This window comes from Euleptes europaea, chromosome 1, assembly GCF_029931775.1.
Source record: "Euleptes europaea isolate rEulEur1 chromosome 1, rEulEur1.hap1, whole genome shotgun sequence".
Taxonomy (NCBI): domain Eukaryota; kingdom Metazoa; phylum Chordata; class Lepidosauria; order Squamata; family Sphaerodactylidae; genus Euleptes; species Euleptes europaea.
Genome location: NC_079312.1, coordinates 87,600,732 through 87,618,234, shown reverse-complemented (window position 1 = coordinate 87,618,234; position 17,503 = coordinate 87,600,732). Strand labels below are relative to the sequence as shown.

Sequence of the window (17,503 nt, the reverse complement as noted above, 5' to 3'; positions counted from 1 at the left end):
TAGATCTTCTGAATCATTGTGCACAGCAGGGAGGGTACAGAAAGAATTTTCACCTTACAGAGCTTCTAGGCTGGAAGTGATTGACAGTATAAACTCCTTTTTAATTTTCTCATGAAAGCCAAAGTTCTCGATTGCGTTCTGACTTTATCTGATCCTTTCTAGACTATTTTTATTTATTAATATAGTTTATTTGCCAGCTCTGTAGCTCCTGCTTGAGGGGTCTCTCTGACTTCTACAATGAGAGTTTCCCTTCCTGCTGCTTTCCCTCCTCATGTTCTTTACATCTTGTGCCTGATAGAGCAGAGTGAAGGAGGTTTGGCACATGCTTTTCAGAATCCTGTGTTGCAAAGAGGACATTTGTGTGCTCCAAATATGGAAAAGGATGCACAGTAAAGATGCTGTGATGGGGATAGTGGGTAGACATACTTCTTTTGTAATGTTAGTGCTTGCTTGTCAACTGTTAATTATTTTGTCGAAGGCTTTCACGGTCAGAGTTTATTGGTTCTTGTAGGTTATCCGGGCTGTGTGGACCAAGACCACGGTCACAAAGCCCGGATAACCTACAAGAACCAATATTAATTATTTGTTTCTTGTGTCAGCACTTCTCAGGCTTGCCAGCCAAATTTGAATATGATGGGTTGCGAACTTGTAAACTGAGGCATGCGTGACATTGATTGTGTTTTGTGCTTTCAGGAGAAGCAGACAAAAGGCAAATCTGAGCCAAATTCAGGCATGCCTATAAAAGCATTGGCACCCAAAAGAAGTCAGCCACCAATAGCCTTAGGATCAGCAATGGTACAGGATGGTGCTTCGAAATGCACTCTCGAGGTCTCTGAAGCTGTTAGCCAGCTACTGAATGCCGCTCCTGCTGGGGAGCAGATGCAAGAGAGTGAGTGGGAAGAAGTGATAATCTCTGAGGCTCATATCCTTGCCAATAACGTCCCACCAGAGGATCAAGGGAGTGCCCCTGCCGTTATTCAGCTTCAGGAGAGCTCAGCGTGCGCAGACTCTTTGTCAGAACAGAAGGAGAGGGAGAAGGAAGGGCTGGAGACCCAGCCGCCATCCACCGAAGGGGTGAATTCTGCAAATGCGCTTTCAAACCCAACAACTGCAGTGAAACAAACAATAGGGTAAGTCAGTTTTCTGTGGAGGGCTGAAGTCAGAGTTGGTGGTTGTTGCATCTGTCCTTGTAGTTTAGATCCAAATGGCATTCAGGCATTTCTCAGTGCATTTTAAATCAGATGATTAAAACAACTTTTGCCCTCCAGCTTGTTTAGAAAAGATCCTAGCAGAGCTGTGTACATGCCTATGATTCAAAGCTATCTTTTTTTCCACCATGTCTCATTCAGACAATGATTGATCAGTTTCAAACCCACAGCTTTGCCCTTCAGACAAATTTTAATTGTTGCTAACATATGTAAACTCTGTTCTCAATTGCACCTTTTTCCATTTCAGAGCTGATGTTCTTGGCACTGCACCCAAAGGCCAGGAGCAGAAGAGCAAAACAAGACCTAAGCCATCTTTGCTGGCAGCTGCAAGACCCATGAGAGCAATTTTGCCTGCACCTTTTGGCATGGCGAGGGAAACCAAGGCAGAGCAACCCAGTTGTCGACAGTCATTTTCAAATAATGGTAAAGCCCAGTAGATGGTAAAGCTGTATTTTCTGGCTTGTAGGCCTTGACACTACGACTGGAGGTTTGCTGGTTAGGAGTTACTGTCTTAGTGCAACTTTTGGAAATAGAGTGCTTAGAGCATGATTTCCCTGTGTGATACAATATCATGACCTTCTGCTCTGTAAATGCACCCTAAGACTATGGCCATTTATGCATGGCTGTTTCCTTGCGGTTACCCCACTGACTACTTTGCTTTGATTATGCTTGCATTTTTCAACTCTCAGAGGTCACCTTGCTCTCCCTGCTCGTTTCCGCGCATTTTCCCTGTGTTTCCTGGATGCTGGCTAAACACGAATCCAGAAAATGCGTGGAAATGCGGGAGGAGAGCGGAGCGAGCTCTGACAGTCGGAAAACGCAAGCATAAGCAAAACAAAGCCCCGAAGTAGTCAGTGGGGTCACTGCAAGAAAACAGCCGTGCATAAATGGCCTATCAGTTTCACCTAGCTGTGTAATTTAACTCTTACTCTGCAGCTTTAACAGCCAAACAAAAGAGCCACATTTACTTCTGGCCCTCGCATGAAGCCTGCCCCTCAGGGAGGCTCACAGCTTACCCGTTTCTCTGGTGGTGGCTGTTTTATGGTGGGAACTGCCTGCCACCCACAAGCCCCCTCAGGCAGACCAACCCCACATTCCTGAAACATGGGGCAGCTGCCGCATTGGAGAAAAGTGCTCAGAAAAGCCACAGGTGGCGCATGCCAAAGAAGGGCATGAGGCTCCAGAGCCTCTGAGTGATAATCATTGTTTTACAGAGACCTCAAGTGTGGGCTTGGTCTGTTGACATTCAGAGTTGACTGGCTGCAAGATAACCCACAGCTGCATTTTTGTTAGAGTATAACATTAAACATATCGGTGCACTTTGTATTGATATTCTCTTGCTTTTTTCTCTAAGAAAAAAATTCCCCTGTAAGAATCTCCAGACTGAAACCTAATACTCTGAAGCAGCTGGGGCAGTCTCCCTTGCCCAGTGTAGAAGAACACAAGGTAACTTTATTTTGTCTGAATGTTTGTTCTTTTATTGTCATGAAATGCATATGTTAGTATGCAATGGGAATTTGGGTCCCTAGGCTGATGGAACATAACTGAGTGGGGTTGTATCAGTCTCTGTCTTATAAATGTCAGTTCCTTAGGGTTTGTGAGAGGCCAGGACCATGCGTCAGTAATAGTCTGAACCATTCTTTAGACAACCACTTGGTAGTCCATAGGTATGTTACGTGGATTGTGAAGTTAATAATGAAGTGGTGGTGGTGAGAAAGAATCAGATATAGAGAGGTACTAATAATACATCTGACTTAGTTTTATTTCTCTTTTTATTTCTCTTTTGCCTCCTCATCTTCTATCCAAAGCTCCCTGGCAACACAAACAGCTCAGCATCTCAGGTGAAAGTGGTGGAGGTGAAGCCAGATGTATTCCCTTCTTATAAGTACAGCTGCACTGTAACCCTGGTAAAAATCTTTAGACTAGGGATTTGCGTTAAGATATTTCTGGTTTGAATAAATGTCCGAAAAAGACCTGATCAGTATTTTCTGGATATATCTGGGTGTCTGGATGGTATCTGGGATTTTCCAGGACACCAGTAAATGGGTCCCAAAATATTTGGATGTGACTGGGATTGGTTTTTTAAATTTAATTTTACTGTTTTACTGTGTCAGCGTCATTTTGTCTGGGTGTCAGTTTGACAGGTTGGTTTGACTTGACTCTGTGCTTTGAAATTGGTTTTGTTGGTCTTGCAACATTGTGTTCTTTGTTCAAATTGGTTTGCGTGGATTCTCTGGTTTGACATTGGGGGATATACTAAAACAAATGACAGGATTGCCCTTTGGCAACAATGAGAGATGATAGAATGCTCATTGGATGTAGTTGGAGCCAGGAGTGCCAATTGAATTGCATGGCCTCCATTGAAATGCAATGCAGTACCCAAAAGTTTCAATGAAAATGCGGAACAGATGTAGAATTTTAGAATCTCAGCCGCCCTGAGCCTGGCTTCTGCCAGAAAAGTTGGGAGATATAAATATAATAAAATAGTAAAATAGAAATAAGAATGACAGTCTCTGAGCCCAGTTAGACTGCTCTGGGGCTGGAATGACGGCTCCTGGGAGTGGGCTGAGTGCTCTTAGAATGACAGCCCTCTGAGTGGAATTACAGCCCCTGGGGGTAGGAGACGTGTTCTGGGACTGGAAAACCCCCGGATAAACTGTGTTGGGACTGCAATGGCACCCCCCAAAGTTGTATGACGGTCCCTGTGTGTAGCAGAATGGTTCTGCAACTGGAATGGCAGCCTCCAGAGTGGAATGAGGCTCACTGGGAGTAGCATGACTGTTCTGGCAATGTAATGACAAGTCCCACAATGGAATGAAAGCCCCTGGGAGTAGCAGAAGTGTTCAAGGCCTGGAATGACAGGTCCCAGATTAGAATGATGGCCCCCCGTGATTGAAATAGTGGTCTGCACCTGTAATCATAAACCTTAGAGTAAAATGAAATACCTCACACTGATTTCAGTCATAGGGGCCATCATTCTACTCTGGGGGCTGTCATTCCAGTCCCAGAGCAGTCTATGTGGGCCCAAAGACCTTCATTGTAAATCCATTTCACATTTGCATTGCAACTTTTGTGTGCTGTGATGTATTTAAATGGAGTCCATGCAAGTCCATTGGCATTTCTGGCTCCCGTTATATCCAATGGGCTTTCCAGCATCTCCCATTGTTCCCAATCCCTCCTTGTTAAATTGGTTTGGCTGGGATTCTCTACTTTGACATTTATTGTGTTAACCTTGCCCCATTGCCCTGTGGTTCTGCTGGGATTCCCTGGTTCTGCACTGGTTCTGTTGGGTTTGTTGGTTCTGTTTGCATTGGGAGGCTTTTGGCAAGTGGTTGCTTTGTTCTTGCGACTTTGGCTATTCTGTGTCCTGGAGAAAGCACAGAATTTTTCTGCCCATACAAAACAATGGAGAACGGCTGGTGGCACCTTGTTCAGGGCCCATAGAATTGGACCTCTTGGTCCAAGTCACTTGAAACTTGGGGGTTACTTAGTGGACAGGCACCATCAGTTCCACAGCAATTTTGGTACCATTTGCTTAGGGAAAAAAAGACCCTCCAGCTCTGCAGAAAAATTCCTCATAGGGAATAATGGAGCCAAATAATATCGGAATACTCAGATCTGAATACCAAACTTCTATTTGGGACCTGAATAACTGAGAATACTGATATTTTTTGTCTCCCTGATATCGAGATCTGAAAAATACCAATTTTTGTCGCTCTGCACATCTCTGCTCTAGATAGCTCCTCATGACGCATTGCACTACATTGTCTCTCTTTTTTTGATGAGATGCAAAGGAGATCAGCGATGGGTTCTCTCACGTTCCTGATTGGCAAGAATCACTTATTTATCAAGCAAAGTGACTTGTGGACTGGTCAATTGGATGCTGTCAAAGCCTTTCTTGAAGCACTATTTGAAACCTTGGCTACTTTCCAGATTTCAAGCAGCTTGTCTAAAGATGAAAACTACGCCATCGACCTTAACTGAATTTGAAAGTGTGTCATTTACCTGTTATTTGAGTCTCTTGTGGTTTGGTTTCTAGGTCACCATCTATGTCCTTTTCTTCCTCCTGGATTATGTCTTGCCATGATTTCAGTTCCCAAATGTTTACAGTTTGATTTGCCCATAAATGTTGCAACTGCTAGTGTGAGGGCATAGGTGGTTTTCATTTCTCACCTGCTGGTAGCTCACAGTAATGCAGTGAAGTGGGACATGTACAGGCATTAATCTTATTTGACATTAATCCTTTCTGAATAAGATTTGCCTTGGCTCCCTGAGGGAGCTATTACCTTTTTGTGAATACAACCCTCTAATGTTCCTATCAGGTTTATATAGGCATCTTAATTTATGCTCTTTTGGTATTCAAAGCTGACCCTGAAGCAAACAGTGTTATGATGTTTGGTCTCACCTTGGGAAAGCAGGACGTAGACATAAAAACATCTGGTTGCCTTGTGGGACATATAATGTAAGGGTGATAAAGATCTGGTCTGTTTGTCTGCAGGATCTGGGGCTGGCAACGTCACGAGGTAGAGGGAAGTGTAAGAACCCTTCTTGCAGCTATATATACACAAATCGGCACAAGCCACGGATCTGCCCCAGCTGTGGCTACAATCTTGCCAAAGACAGAACTGAGAAAACAGTGAAATCTCTGGTGAGTTGTGGTTCTTTTTACTTAATGTTATACTTGGACTCACTAGCTGCTATGTAGACTTTTTTTTAAAGGTACTACATGACAACATGAGCCCAAAGGCAATACATTTGGCAATCCAAGAAAGACAAGGTTCCAGAAGGAGTGCTGGGAGGTGTTTGGCTGACTGACATTGGGAGGTGTTTGGCACCCCCAACAACAGCAGGCAGCAAGCATTACAAAGCAGGCAGGGCAGGCAGCTTTTCATTGTAGCTTAGCTACACAGTAGCAATTTTGATGGGAAAGTGGTTTACTGTGAGACTGCATTTACAGATTTCCTCAAACTAGGCATGGGCAGGGAAATGTTGGTGTGCTTCTTGTTTGGACAAAATCCAAAAATCATCCCCAGGCCACTGAAACAGAGCCGTGATTGGCTGAAATTTGGGGCACAGAAATCCATCAGTCCAATCCTGTTTGGCAAGACCCATATCTGTGTTTCTGGTTTGTTGCTTACATAGTTGCTTTTTCCATTCTCTTGTTCCTGCTGCCCTTGCTGAACTGAAATGGTGTCAACAAGGCACCAGACTGCAGAGCATTATCCTTCCCAATTATTTCCAAAAGGTTTTTTTATTATTTGGAGACTATATTAAAGAAAGGAGCCCCGTGGCGCAGAGTGGTAAGCTGCAGTACTGCAGTCAAAAGCTCTGCTCACGACCTGAGTTCGATCCCGACGAAAGTCGGTTTCAGGTAGCCGGCTCAAAGTCGACTCAGCCTTCCATCCTTCCGAGGTCGGTAAAATGAGTACCCAGCTTGCTGGGGGTAAAGGGAAGATGACTGGGGAAGGCACTGGCAAACCACCCCGTAAACATAGTCTGCCTAGTAAATGTCGGGATGTGATGTCACCCCATGGGTCAGGAATGACCCGGTGCTTGCACAGGGGACTACCTTTACCTTTATATTAAATAAAAGTACCTGTTAGTTTGCATTTTGAGCCTGCTTATTTCTAATGACAGGTACAGATTTCACGTTAGTAAAAATGGCTTTCATTTGAAAAGGGTTTCTTAGGTGTAATGTGACTGCATTTGAATTCTGCAGTAGAAGTGACTCTGCTGACATGGGATGACCTTATTTTCCCTTGACATTCGTTTTCCTTCTGCATGGCTTCCCAGTCTTTATTCAAATGTGCTAATTCCCTGGGATGGAATCCCATACCACTCTGGTGGTAGTTGGATGAAGAAATTGTGTGAGTCAGTAGGTTGCCTGGGCAAGTGACCATATCAGTGCACCTGATTGTCTCCTGGAACACACTGTATTGATTATAACTGGCAGCTACGAGTAGTTAGAAAAGGACTTGCATATTTGGTACTTAAACAACTGCAAAATCTACATGAAGGTGTGTAGGCTTTCCCACAGTTGTCACTGTCCTAGCTACAAGTGTCAGAGGACTGCTCTACACAGCTTCCAGAAATGGGGGAGGGTCAGAGCTCCTCTGGCAGGCCATTCCATCAGCCACGTGAGCAGCCAGTGGAGAACCAAGCCTAACAGGGTGATAGCACTGAAAGGAGCAGCTGCTTCGAGGACCACAACTGGCATGTGGATTCATATGTGGGGAGGTATCCCAGGTTGTAAAGGGCTTTTTAGATAAGAGCCAGCACCTTGCATTGAAACTGGAAACCAAATGAGCAACCAGATAAACTGTTCCAGGATTTGTGCTATATGTACACTTATCAGAAAACATGCAGCTGCAATTTGTAGCAGTTGCAGTTCCTGGATTTCCTTCAAGAGAAATCCCATAAATAGAGTGTGCTACAGAGCTCCAACCTAGAAGTTAGAGAAGCATGAGTCAGCGAGGCAGTGCCAGTTGAAACGGCGAGAAAACTTGCCAACCACATTTACAGTTGGTTTAAAGCATTTCTAATCCTGCCTTATCTGCTGAGACTCAAGGTGTCAAACAGTACAGCAACCAAGTTGTAAGGACGTGAATCATAACAGTGCAATTAACAACCATAAAATATAGTAAAACACACAGAGTACAAATTTGAAAGCATTCAAGATTTAAAACACATTACTTAAATCATATAGGACCAACAAACTCTCCGCAAGGTCTGCTGAAATGGCTTACCCTCCACCAAATGCTGTCTGGAATAGGACTTCCTTATATGCCTTTCTAAATGCAGCACTGGAAGGCACCCTCTTCACCGACTCTAACAGGTTGTTCCAAAGGTCTGGGCCTATCATAGACAGTCTTAAGAGAGAACACCTTGAGGAGGAGGCTGCCTGTAACTGGCACAGGCTTTAATGGTAATAACAAGCACTTTGATTGGGGCCCGGAAACAAATAGGTAGCCAGTGCAGTTGACACAGCCCTGGATTTGTTGGTTCTGAGTGGCTGACTCCACAGAGTCCAAAGTGGACAGTAGTCCAAAGTGGATATTCTGGTAGTGCAGATCAGCATAGCCAGGTCAGCAGGCTGAAAAATAGGAAGCAGAGAGTAGGAATCAATGGTCAGTTCTCACAATGGCGGGATGTGAGCAGTGGAGTGCCTCAGGGATCTGTGTTGGGACCGGTGCTTTTCAGCCTGTTCAACCTGGAGTTGGGGTTAAACAGTGAAGTAGCCAAGTTTGCAGATGACACCAAATTATTTAGGGTGGTTAAAACAAAATCGGACTGTGAAGAGCTCCAGAAGGATCTCTGCATACTGGAAGAATGGGCATTAAAATGGCAAATGAGATTCAGTGTGAGTAAGTGTAAAGTGATGCATATTGGGGCAAAAAATCCCAACTTCACATATACACTGATGGGATCTGTGCTGGCAGTAACAGACCAAGAATAGGATCTTGGGGTGGTAGTGGATAGCTCAATGAAGATGTCAACCCAGTGTGCAGCTGCTGTAAAAAAGGCAAATTCTATGCTGGCCATAATTAGACGAGGAATAGAGAATAAAACTGCTGATATCATGCTGCCCTTGTACAAATCTATGGTGAGACCACACTTGGAATTCTGTGTACAGTTCTGGTCACCACGCCTAAAAAAGGATATTACAGAGCTTGAGAAGGTGCAGAAAAGAGCAACCAAAATGATTAGGGGACTAGAGCAACTGTCCTATTTGGAGCAGTTAAGACGCTTAGGGCTGTTTAGCTTGGAAAGAAGGTGGCTGAGGGGAGACATGATAGAGGTCTATAAAATTAGGCATGGTTTGGAGAGAGTGGACAGGGAGAAGTTTTTCTTCCTCTCCCATAATACTAGAACACGGGGTCATCTGCTAAATCTGGAGGGTGAGAGATTCAAAACAGATGAAGTATTTTTTCACACAACACATAGTTAAATTGTGGAACTCCCTGCCCCAGGATGTGGTGATGGCTGCCAGCTTGGACGGCTTTAAGAGGGGAGTGAACATATTCATGGAGGAGAGGGGTATTCATGGCTATTAGTTAGAATGGATACTAATGCTGCATACCTATTCTCTCTAGTATCAGAGGAGCATGCCTATTATTTTGGGTGTCGTGGAACACAGGCAGGATGGTGCTGCTGCACTCGTCTTGTTTGTGGCTTCCTAGAGGCACCTGGTTGGCCACTGTGTGAACAGGCTGCTGGACTTGATGAGCCTTGGTCTGATCCAGCGGAGCCTTTCTTATGTTCTTAATCTTGATAAGGGACCAGCTGGATGTAATTGAAAGAGGGGCACTCCTTACAACAGCACCAAGCTGTTATTTATCAGGCTAAGTCCAGGAGCAGGTGATCAAAGGCACTCTTCCCAGAGTGGCAAAAACTCTTAAACTTTTAACTTGGTTCCATAAATTTATTCTAGCATCATAGCTGTAACAATACATTAGCTTTTAAATAGAGAAAATGTGGTGGATCTCTGTGGGCCTTTCATCCAGCTTCAGTTGCTGTCCCTCCATTGGGAGAGCCTCTTTAGACTGGAGGAATGCTTCAAATTTGAGCCAAAAGGAAAGGTGAGCTGTGTATAAATATTTTAATAATGAAAGAAACTTTCCTTAGCACAGTAGCAGGATATGGGTAGGATCTACCCCAGTATTGGTACTTCAGATTTCACAAGTGTCATGGCAGAGAATCAAAATGAGATTTTTCCTTTCTTCCCAGGAGGCCACCGCTGGCCCCAGAGATGTACTGAACACCAGTGAGCCTTTAATTCAGTCCCAAAAAGAAGTCCAGCGTCAATCTACTCTGCAGCTTCTACGGAAAGTAATACAGATCCCAGAGAATGAATCTGAGCTGGCTGATGTATTTGCACTGATCCATGAACTCAACAGCTCACGACTCATCCTGTCCAACATGAATGAGGAGACAGTCACCATTGAGCAAACCTCTTGGTCAAACTACTATGAGTTTCCTTTGTCCCAGTGTCTTCTTTGTAGCAGCCCCTTATTCAAAGGGGGCTTGAAGTAAGTTTTTCAAATTTGAGAACGGAATTTATTCTAGGGACCTTATGTATAAGATTGCCTTTGGTTTAATGTTTGTTTTGAAATGTAACTAGTTGTATCTTTGTTAAATTCTCCTTAGTTCAAGGCTCAGAAATTACATTTACAAGCTTTTTTAGTACCCTGAGGACTTTGTTTCATTTAAAGTACCTAGGTGTTTGTGCACGACCCCTATGCCAATCTTAGGCTGCAACTCCCTTCCCTCATCATGTGTTCTGTTTTTGCCATGTTGAGCACCTTTTCCCTTGCAGAAGACAGGCAAAGTAGGAATTGAGCAGTTCTGCCCTCTCTTCATCACTTGTTAAAATTTCACTTTCCTTTTCTTGCAATGGGCCTACCACTTCCTTGTTCTTTTTCTTACTTTGAACATAACTAAAGAACCCTTTTTGTTGTGCTCAGCATCTCTTGTTAGCCTCAGCTCATACTGAACTTTCATTTTTCTAACTCTCTCCCTACGAGCATTGGTTATTTGTTTATTCATCTTTGGTTATAAGGCCCTCCTTCCATTTCCTTAATTCTCAAATGTTTAGAAAGCTCTTTATTGACCTACTCTTAAGGCTCTTCCTGTTTTTCCTTCTCATTGGAATTGTTTGTGATTGTGCCTTCAATATCTCGTTTTTAAGAAACTCCCACATCTCTTGAACTCCCTTCTCCTTAAGTATTTTTTACTGTGGAATTCTACCCAGCATAACTTTAAGTTTGCTAAAATTAGCTTTTCTAAAGTCCAACTCATATGTCTGACTACTTACAGCTTTTCATTTCCCCAAGATCTTAAATTCCAAAATTACATGGTTACTACTACCACCTGCCACTACTGCCCACTACTTTCACTCCATCAACCCACTCTTTCCTGTTGGTGAGAATCAAGTCCAAGATAGTAGACCCCCTTGTTTCTCTCTCCACCTTCTGGAAAATGAAGTTGTCAGCAAGACAAGTCAGGAATTTATTTGACCTTTCAGTTTTAGCAGTTTGACTCTGGGTAATATATCTGGGTAATCGAAATCTCCCATGACCACTAAGTCCCATCTCTTTGAGAATTTTGTAATCTGGTCTAGGTGTGTCTTATCCAAGTTCTCTGCCTGGCTTGGTGGTCTATAGCAGACCCCCACCATAATATCAATATTGTTTTTTATTCCTTTCATTTTTTACCCAGAGACTCTCAACTGACCTTCCATGTTCAGATTCATGTTTTTCCTTACAAGTATACACATCCTTGACATATAATGCTACCCCTCCCCCCTTCCTTATTTGTTGTACCCCTCAATCCTAATAATTCCAAATGTGAGTGTCCTCCCACCAAGTTTCAGTAATGCCTATTAGGTCATAGTCCCCTTCTAGTTCCTCCTGCTTGTTTCCCATACTCTGCACATTAGTGCAGACACGCAGATGCGAATGATGCAAACTGTGTGTGTCGTGGTTCTTTCACTTCTTAAGCTAGAGGACCAGTATGTCACACATGGTTAGTTTCATCTTCTCTCCATTGTCACAGTTCCCTTGCAGGCCCTCAGGAGTGCTGGTTGCTGACAGCTAGCCGGCTGCAAGTGGTCACTGCTCAACTCAAGGTGTGTGTGAACGTGCAGTGCTTGGCCCTCCACAGTTTCAATGATATATACACAGGTAAGCGAGTGCATTAAGAAACCAGTTTGTAGAAGCCGTGGGCTTGAAAGGGAGGAATTCAAAATTGGGATAAGTGTGTTTTAAAAATCATATCTTCCATTGTGTGTAGTAACAGAGGCTTAACTTGGGACAGCTTCACTGTCTATGATCTGTGTGTCTACCTTCCTATTACTAGCTGTTTTGTTGGCTTTTGTTTCCCAATTGCAGGCTTGTTTAATGTGGGTAACAAGCTTTTGGTGAGCCTGGACCTTCTGTTCACCATAAGAAATCACATTAAACTTGGCGAGGATCCTAAGGTGGCTGTCAGCAGTATCTTGGAATCTGTGCAGGAGCAGACTGGTACTGATATTCCCCTTTCTTCAGTCTTTGAAACAATTATGATCAGTCTGCTAAAAATGTAAAGACACTGTTTAAAGTTCTGGATGGGGTGGGCCTGTGTGTTTACAGAACAGACAACTTGGGACTTGGACTTGCAATCACAGCGAGTCATCCCACTCTCTTGTTTATTTCCTCTTCTTTTAGATACCCACCAAGTAGTCTGTTGTGTATAAAATGTCCCTAGCTTCCTTTTCACGTTTTGTCTAGAAAACTGTGGTAGTTTCACAGTATTCTTGGTTGAATCTGCTGAGGGAAAAGTCCTTTTCCAGAGGGGCTGATTTTTTTTTAAAGCTTAGCCAAGTGAGGAAGTTGGTGGGCAAGAAGCTCTGTTGATAGGCTGTAGACAGCTGAAAGATTAGGGTGGAATGTTTGCTCCATGGTAGTTTATACAGTGGTGTAGGCTGCAATATGAGGCAAGTGTGACTAGAACTGCCCCAAGGTACACAGTGGATAAGGCTCCACAGAGCTCTGTCAGGTGAACTGTCATTGGATTATCTGCTGACAGAGTATAAAGTAGCTTTAACTGATCAGTAACTCCTTTTCCTTCTACTATTTTAAGTGCCAGGCTCCAAAATTACAGGGAGGCTCCGTCATGGCTTCCAAATCTAGAACACTTTAATTGTGCTTTGCTCTAGTTGGGTGACAGCTTATGTCTCACAGTTGGGAGTACCATAGAAAAAGCGAACAGCACCTTTGTCCTCGGGAAGCTACTGAAGTTTTGTGGTAAGCCTGCCGCACAATATACACCGGCTGTGCTGTCCTTGTAAGTTCTGAGGAACTACCTTCCGTGGCACTCTCTGCTGAAGGCCTGTTTATTTTCAAGAATTACCCCCAGCCATTCTGCCATTTAGGCCTTCAGGGCACCTTAAAAATAAATTTGAATAAATAGGTTGTTAAACTAAGAATACATAACAAGAATGGCCCTTCTCCCTTACTGATGTCAGGGGTGGTTCTGCAGGACAGTGACACAGCCGTGCCTCGGTTGGGGTCTCAAAGCTGCTGCTGTCACACAGCTGGATTGGCGGTCATTTAAAGGCACCCTTCAAAGCCTCTGGCTTGTTGATCATCCCACACAAGTATTGGAGACAAATTTGACTTGAGGTATTTTGGTTACATGATTTTTTTTCTTTTTTTCCCCAACAGAGAAAACTCTGAGTCCTGAGGAGTTGAGTCAGCTTGAGGAGCTGCTGTGCAATGGATATTGGGCCTTTGAATGCCTTACTGTCCGGGACTATAACGATATGATCTGTGGTATCTGTGGTATTGCACCCAAAGTTGAGATTGCCCAGAGGAATGTGGAAAATGTTTTGTTACTGAAAAATATTGAGGTAGAACATCTTGGGCATTGTACCATCCAGCTGCACCTTGAATTGTGTTCCTCACAATGTTGATTTTAATGCTAATATTCTGCCTGCTGTGTTCAGCTGTGTTTTTATTTACTCCTCTGGAAACAAGAAAAGGGGGGAGGTTTAAGAGACATTATCTTGTTTGCCAACCTAAAGGCAACGGTTCATTTTTTGTTAACCTAGATAGAATATGTTCTGGAAGAACCTAGGGCAAAGTGAACTTCCAAGCAGAAACGAGAACCCATTTAAATTTGTTGGGTTAAGCTTGTGCTGGCCAATGGCTGTAACAATAAATGTAAATGTAGGGTTAAGCAGAATGTATAACTAGTTAAATATAATCTTATAAGCTGTTGATTAATATTTCTGTTTTCTACCCCCCCCCTTCTTCCACTGTTAAGTTTACTTGGCCAGAATTCTTAGCATCTAGTGAAGTAAATGTGGAAGATTTCTGGTCTACTATGGAGACTGAAGTGATAGAGCAAGTGGCGTTTCCTTCCAGCATCCCTATCACAAAGTTTGATGCCTCTATCATAGCCCCCTTTTTCCCTCCACTGATGAGGGGCTCTGTGGTTGTCAACACAGAGAGAGAGAAGAACTTTGAAGCGCATATGATGCCAGGTAACTTGTTTCTGTAGAAATTCTGGTGTTTTGCAGGGTCCCTGCTTCTAAAACAACTGTATTTCCACAGTATGATAGAATCTTAAAAGGCTGGTATAGATGTTGCCAGCCTCTGCGCTAGTGCTGGTGGAAAACTCTTTTCCGCAGCCAGAGTCTACATGGAAGTGGTCACATTTAGAATGCTCCTTATCCCATTTGTTGCCCAATGACAGAGCCTGTGCACACTTGTACCATCTCTGCCAAGGTTGTCCTGACATACTTGCATAACAACAAGCTGTACATGATTGGGTAGCTTAAGGGTTAAGCAGCCTTTAAAGTTTGCCACTTCTCTGTGGATCTTCGCAATGGGGAAGATCTTCTTGGCAATTCTGCCATTGGAATTGTAAAACATAACCTGCCCACGGTTTCCTAATTCAGTTGGTGTTATATAAATTGGATTCTTGGTTTTTCTCACTTTGGATTCAGACTAGGGAAGGGGCTCCACTAGGGCATTGCAGTATGAGACAAGGACCATGTCATTACTTGCATAAGTGACTTGATGTCCTCTTCGAAGAGCTGCTAAACAAAACGATCTCTTGCTTTTTAGGCAATGCAAGTGTCCTGGTGAGGCTGATTCAGGATGAAACCTGTAAAATGGAGCAGATTGGTTCTTACAGCAAAGAAGAGCTACAGAATTTCTTGACACAGTGCGGTATTCCCTGGGACGCAGATGACTCAAAGGTAATGAAGCTTTTCTGTAAGGACATAGGCTCTTACCGCACTAGGTATTCCCAGCGATGTATTAAGAGTTTGAAAATGTTATAAAAAATACTGTTCGCATTTCGTTTGGCCCCTTTAGCTGTGAAGATGTTTTCCAACCATTTTTTAGCCGTGGCATCCAAAAACCCTTTTAAAGCGATGTTTTTTATAACATTTCCAAACTCTTGATACATCACTGGGTATACCTAGTGCGGTAACAGCCATAGCAGTCCCTGGGACGCTTAGTTTGCACATACCTTAATTTTCATTCATGTATCTCTTTATTTACCAAATGTATTAGAATTTCAAAGTGATAATTATAATTCTTATTACCTGTAATTTGTTTAAAATGATTAACTTAGCTAAAATATAAAAGCCTTACCCAAAATGATAAAAACAGGAAAATCTCCTCCAATCAGTGATACAGATCACACTCCCAGTTACAAAAATGGAATCAAGCACTGTCTTTCTTCTAGTATCTGTGTGGCAGCTAGGGCTGCCTTTGTCCCAAAACCAGGTTGAAAGTCAGTTTGAAATTCATCTGTTTGTGCATATTCCCATATTAAAATCAGCTCCAGTGTCAAACTGGGTGAAAGAAAATGGCAAAAATATGGGGTGGGGTTAGTTTGTCCATCTCAGGTCTGAAGATTATTTTTTCTAATTGCATCATTTAGACAACCTACAACTTTAAAATATTTTATCTTTGTAGCTTTAGTAATTGTGTATGTCTTCCTCTAACATTCCTGCCCTCTCAAAGAATCAGCTGTTTACACATGACTAACTTTGTCTCCCCTCGCTTTGTCGATATGGTGATATTTCCTAGGAGCAACTCTGCCTTTCTCTGCTGGCTCTGTACGATTTTGTACAGAACGGGACACAGATCAAACAGCCCCCAGCACATTTGACTGGAGGAAAAATCTACAAAGTGTGTCCACACCAGGTGAGTTTGATTTAAAAGTTGCCCTAGTGCATGGCAGGTGTGGCAACTGACCAGAGCCATTAAATGATACTTCAGCAACTTTGATATTTGTGTTATAAAGTGTGAGATATATGTGAGCAGGAATTGTCATGGTTTATGTGGTATGTTTTATGGCTAGATTGGCTGATCTTGTTCCTCATGGCTTATGGTAAAGGGGCAAGCTTTCATATGGGGTAATTAGGGACAGGAATAGTTAGTTAAGTGTTTTCTAGATCGTGGTGCTACAGTGGTCTGTCTTCTTTTTGCCACCATTTGAAAATTTCTTGTATAATATTGATTTAGTTTGCAGAGAAGGTTCAGTTAGCCTTTTCCCATTCTATGCTGTTCACCGAGAGCGCAGTTGGGTTTGTTTTTATTCCCTGGGTGCTTTCCTTTTCTGCTACAACTTTTATCTTCCCAGGTCTTGTGTGGCTCAAAATACATTGTGAGAGGGGAAAGTCCCCGGGACCATGTGGATCTCCTAGCCTCTTCACGCCACTGGCCACCAGTCTATGTGGTAGACTTGGCCACTTCTGTGGCACTGTGTGCAGATATCTGCTATCCTGACTTGACTGCTCAAATGTGGGGGAGGAACCAGGGGTGCTTCTCTGACCCTATGGAGCCTTTAAGGGTTAGTTGCCTTGCTTTGTTGCATTGTTTTCAAAGCTACTGAGAGCATCTGTGATGACTTGTCCTTTTTAGAGATGCTATTGAGAGAGGGTTGTAAGTGGGGAGGTTCCTAACTGCTGTGAATGTGTTTTCTCTCTGATAACAAGGGTCACCATTTTCTGTTTGCCACAACCTATGCCATTTTTCAAATATATCTTTTGTCTACTGCGTTCAAATTTAGATTTTTAAAAATTTAATTTTAAAATAGCACTGTCTATTGTGGTACACTTGTATGATTGGGTTGCCTTTGCAGTTTTCTTCTACCCTCCCTTTTAATGACTACAGCTGTTTTTCAAACTCAGAATATTGGAATGAACAGCATATTAGAATGGGAGACGGTGCTGTGTTTTTAGTCAGTCAAATACTGGGTGGCTATTTTGATGATTGCCCCAAACTGCATATGTTAGCAAAAATGGGAAAGCCTATAAATATATGAAGCTGTCATAACATGAGTTGGACTTGTAGTCCATCGTATGTGTTCTGCCCTAACGAGCAATGGTTCTCCAGAGCCTCAGGCAGAGCCCTTTCCCAGCTGTGTTACTTGAGGTCTAAGTGGAGATAGCAGGGATTGAATATACATACAACGGATGTGTGTTGCCATTGAGCTACTGGTCTCACCCAATTCCTGTTGTTGTTCATAGTAAGAAAAGGTGTTTCAATGTCTGTCTGAAATGCTCAGGATGTTCATACTCTAACTCATCCTATCTTGAGAGCTTCTTCCAGTGGCACTAATCAGCTATTCCTATTAGAATCAATGCCCTGACCCGGATAGTCGAATCTTAGAAGCTAAGCAGGGGCGGCCCTGGTTAGTATTTGGACGGATGACCTCCAAAGGAATACTAAGGTGATGACAGGGAGGCAGGAAATGGCAAACCACCTCTGAGTATCTCTTGCCTTGAAAACCCT

At 43.1% G+C, this 17,503-nt stretch overlaps 1 protein-coding gene across 1 annotated transcript in view; it reads left to right on the top strand.

The window, feature by feature from the left end:
• HMGXB3 (HMG-box containing 3) overlaps positions 1-17,503 on the top strand; it is a 28,430-nt gene that overhangs the window by 9,911 nt on the left and 1,016 nt on the right. Inside the window, exons 7-19 of the mRNA XM_056861407.1 lie at positions 694-1,130; positions 1,456-1,631; positions 2,563-2,654; positions 3,017-3,115; positions 5,707-5,856; positions 9,936-10,237; positions 11,763-11,890; positions 12,098-12,229; positions 13,412-13,596; positions 14,013-14,232; positions 14,819-14,952; positions 15,794-15,910; positions 16,350-16,559. Coding sequence (XP_056717385.1) covers positions 694-1,130; positions 1,456-1,631; positions 2,563-2,654; positions 3,017-3,115; positions 5,707-5,856; positions 9,936-10,237; positions 11,763-11,890; positions 12,098-12,229; positions 13,412-13,596; positions 14,013-14,232; positions 14,819-14,952; positions 15,794-15,910; positions 16,350-16,559 — 2,382 coding nt within the window. The remainder of the gene's footprint in view (positions 1-693; positions 1,131-1,455; positions 1,632-2,562; positions 2,655-3,016; positions 3,116-5,706; positions 5,857-9,935; positions 10,238-11,762; positions 11,891-12,097; positions 12,230-13,411; positions 13,597-14,012; positions 14,233-14,818; positions 14,953-15,793; positions 15,911-16,349; positions 16,560-17,503) is intronic.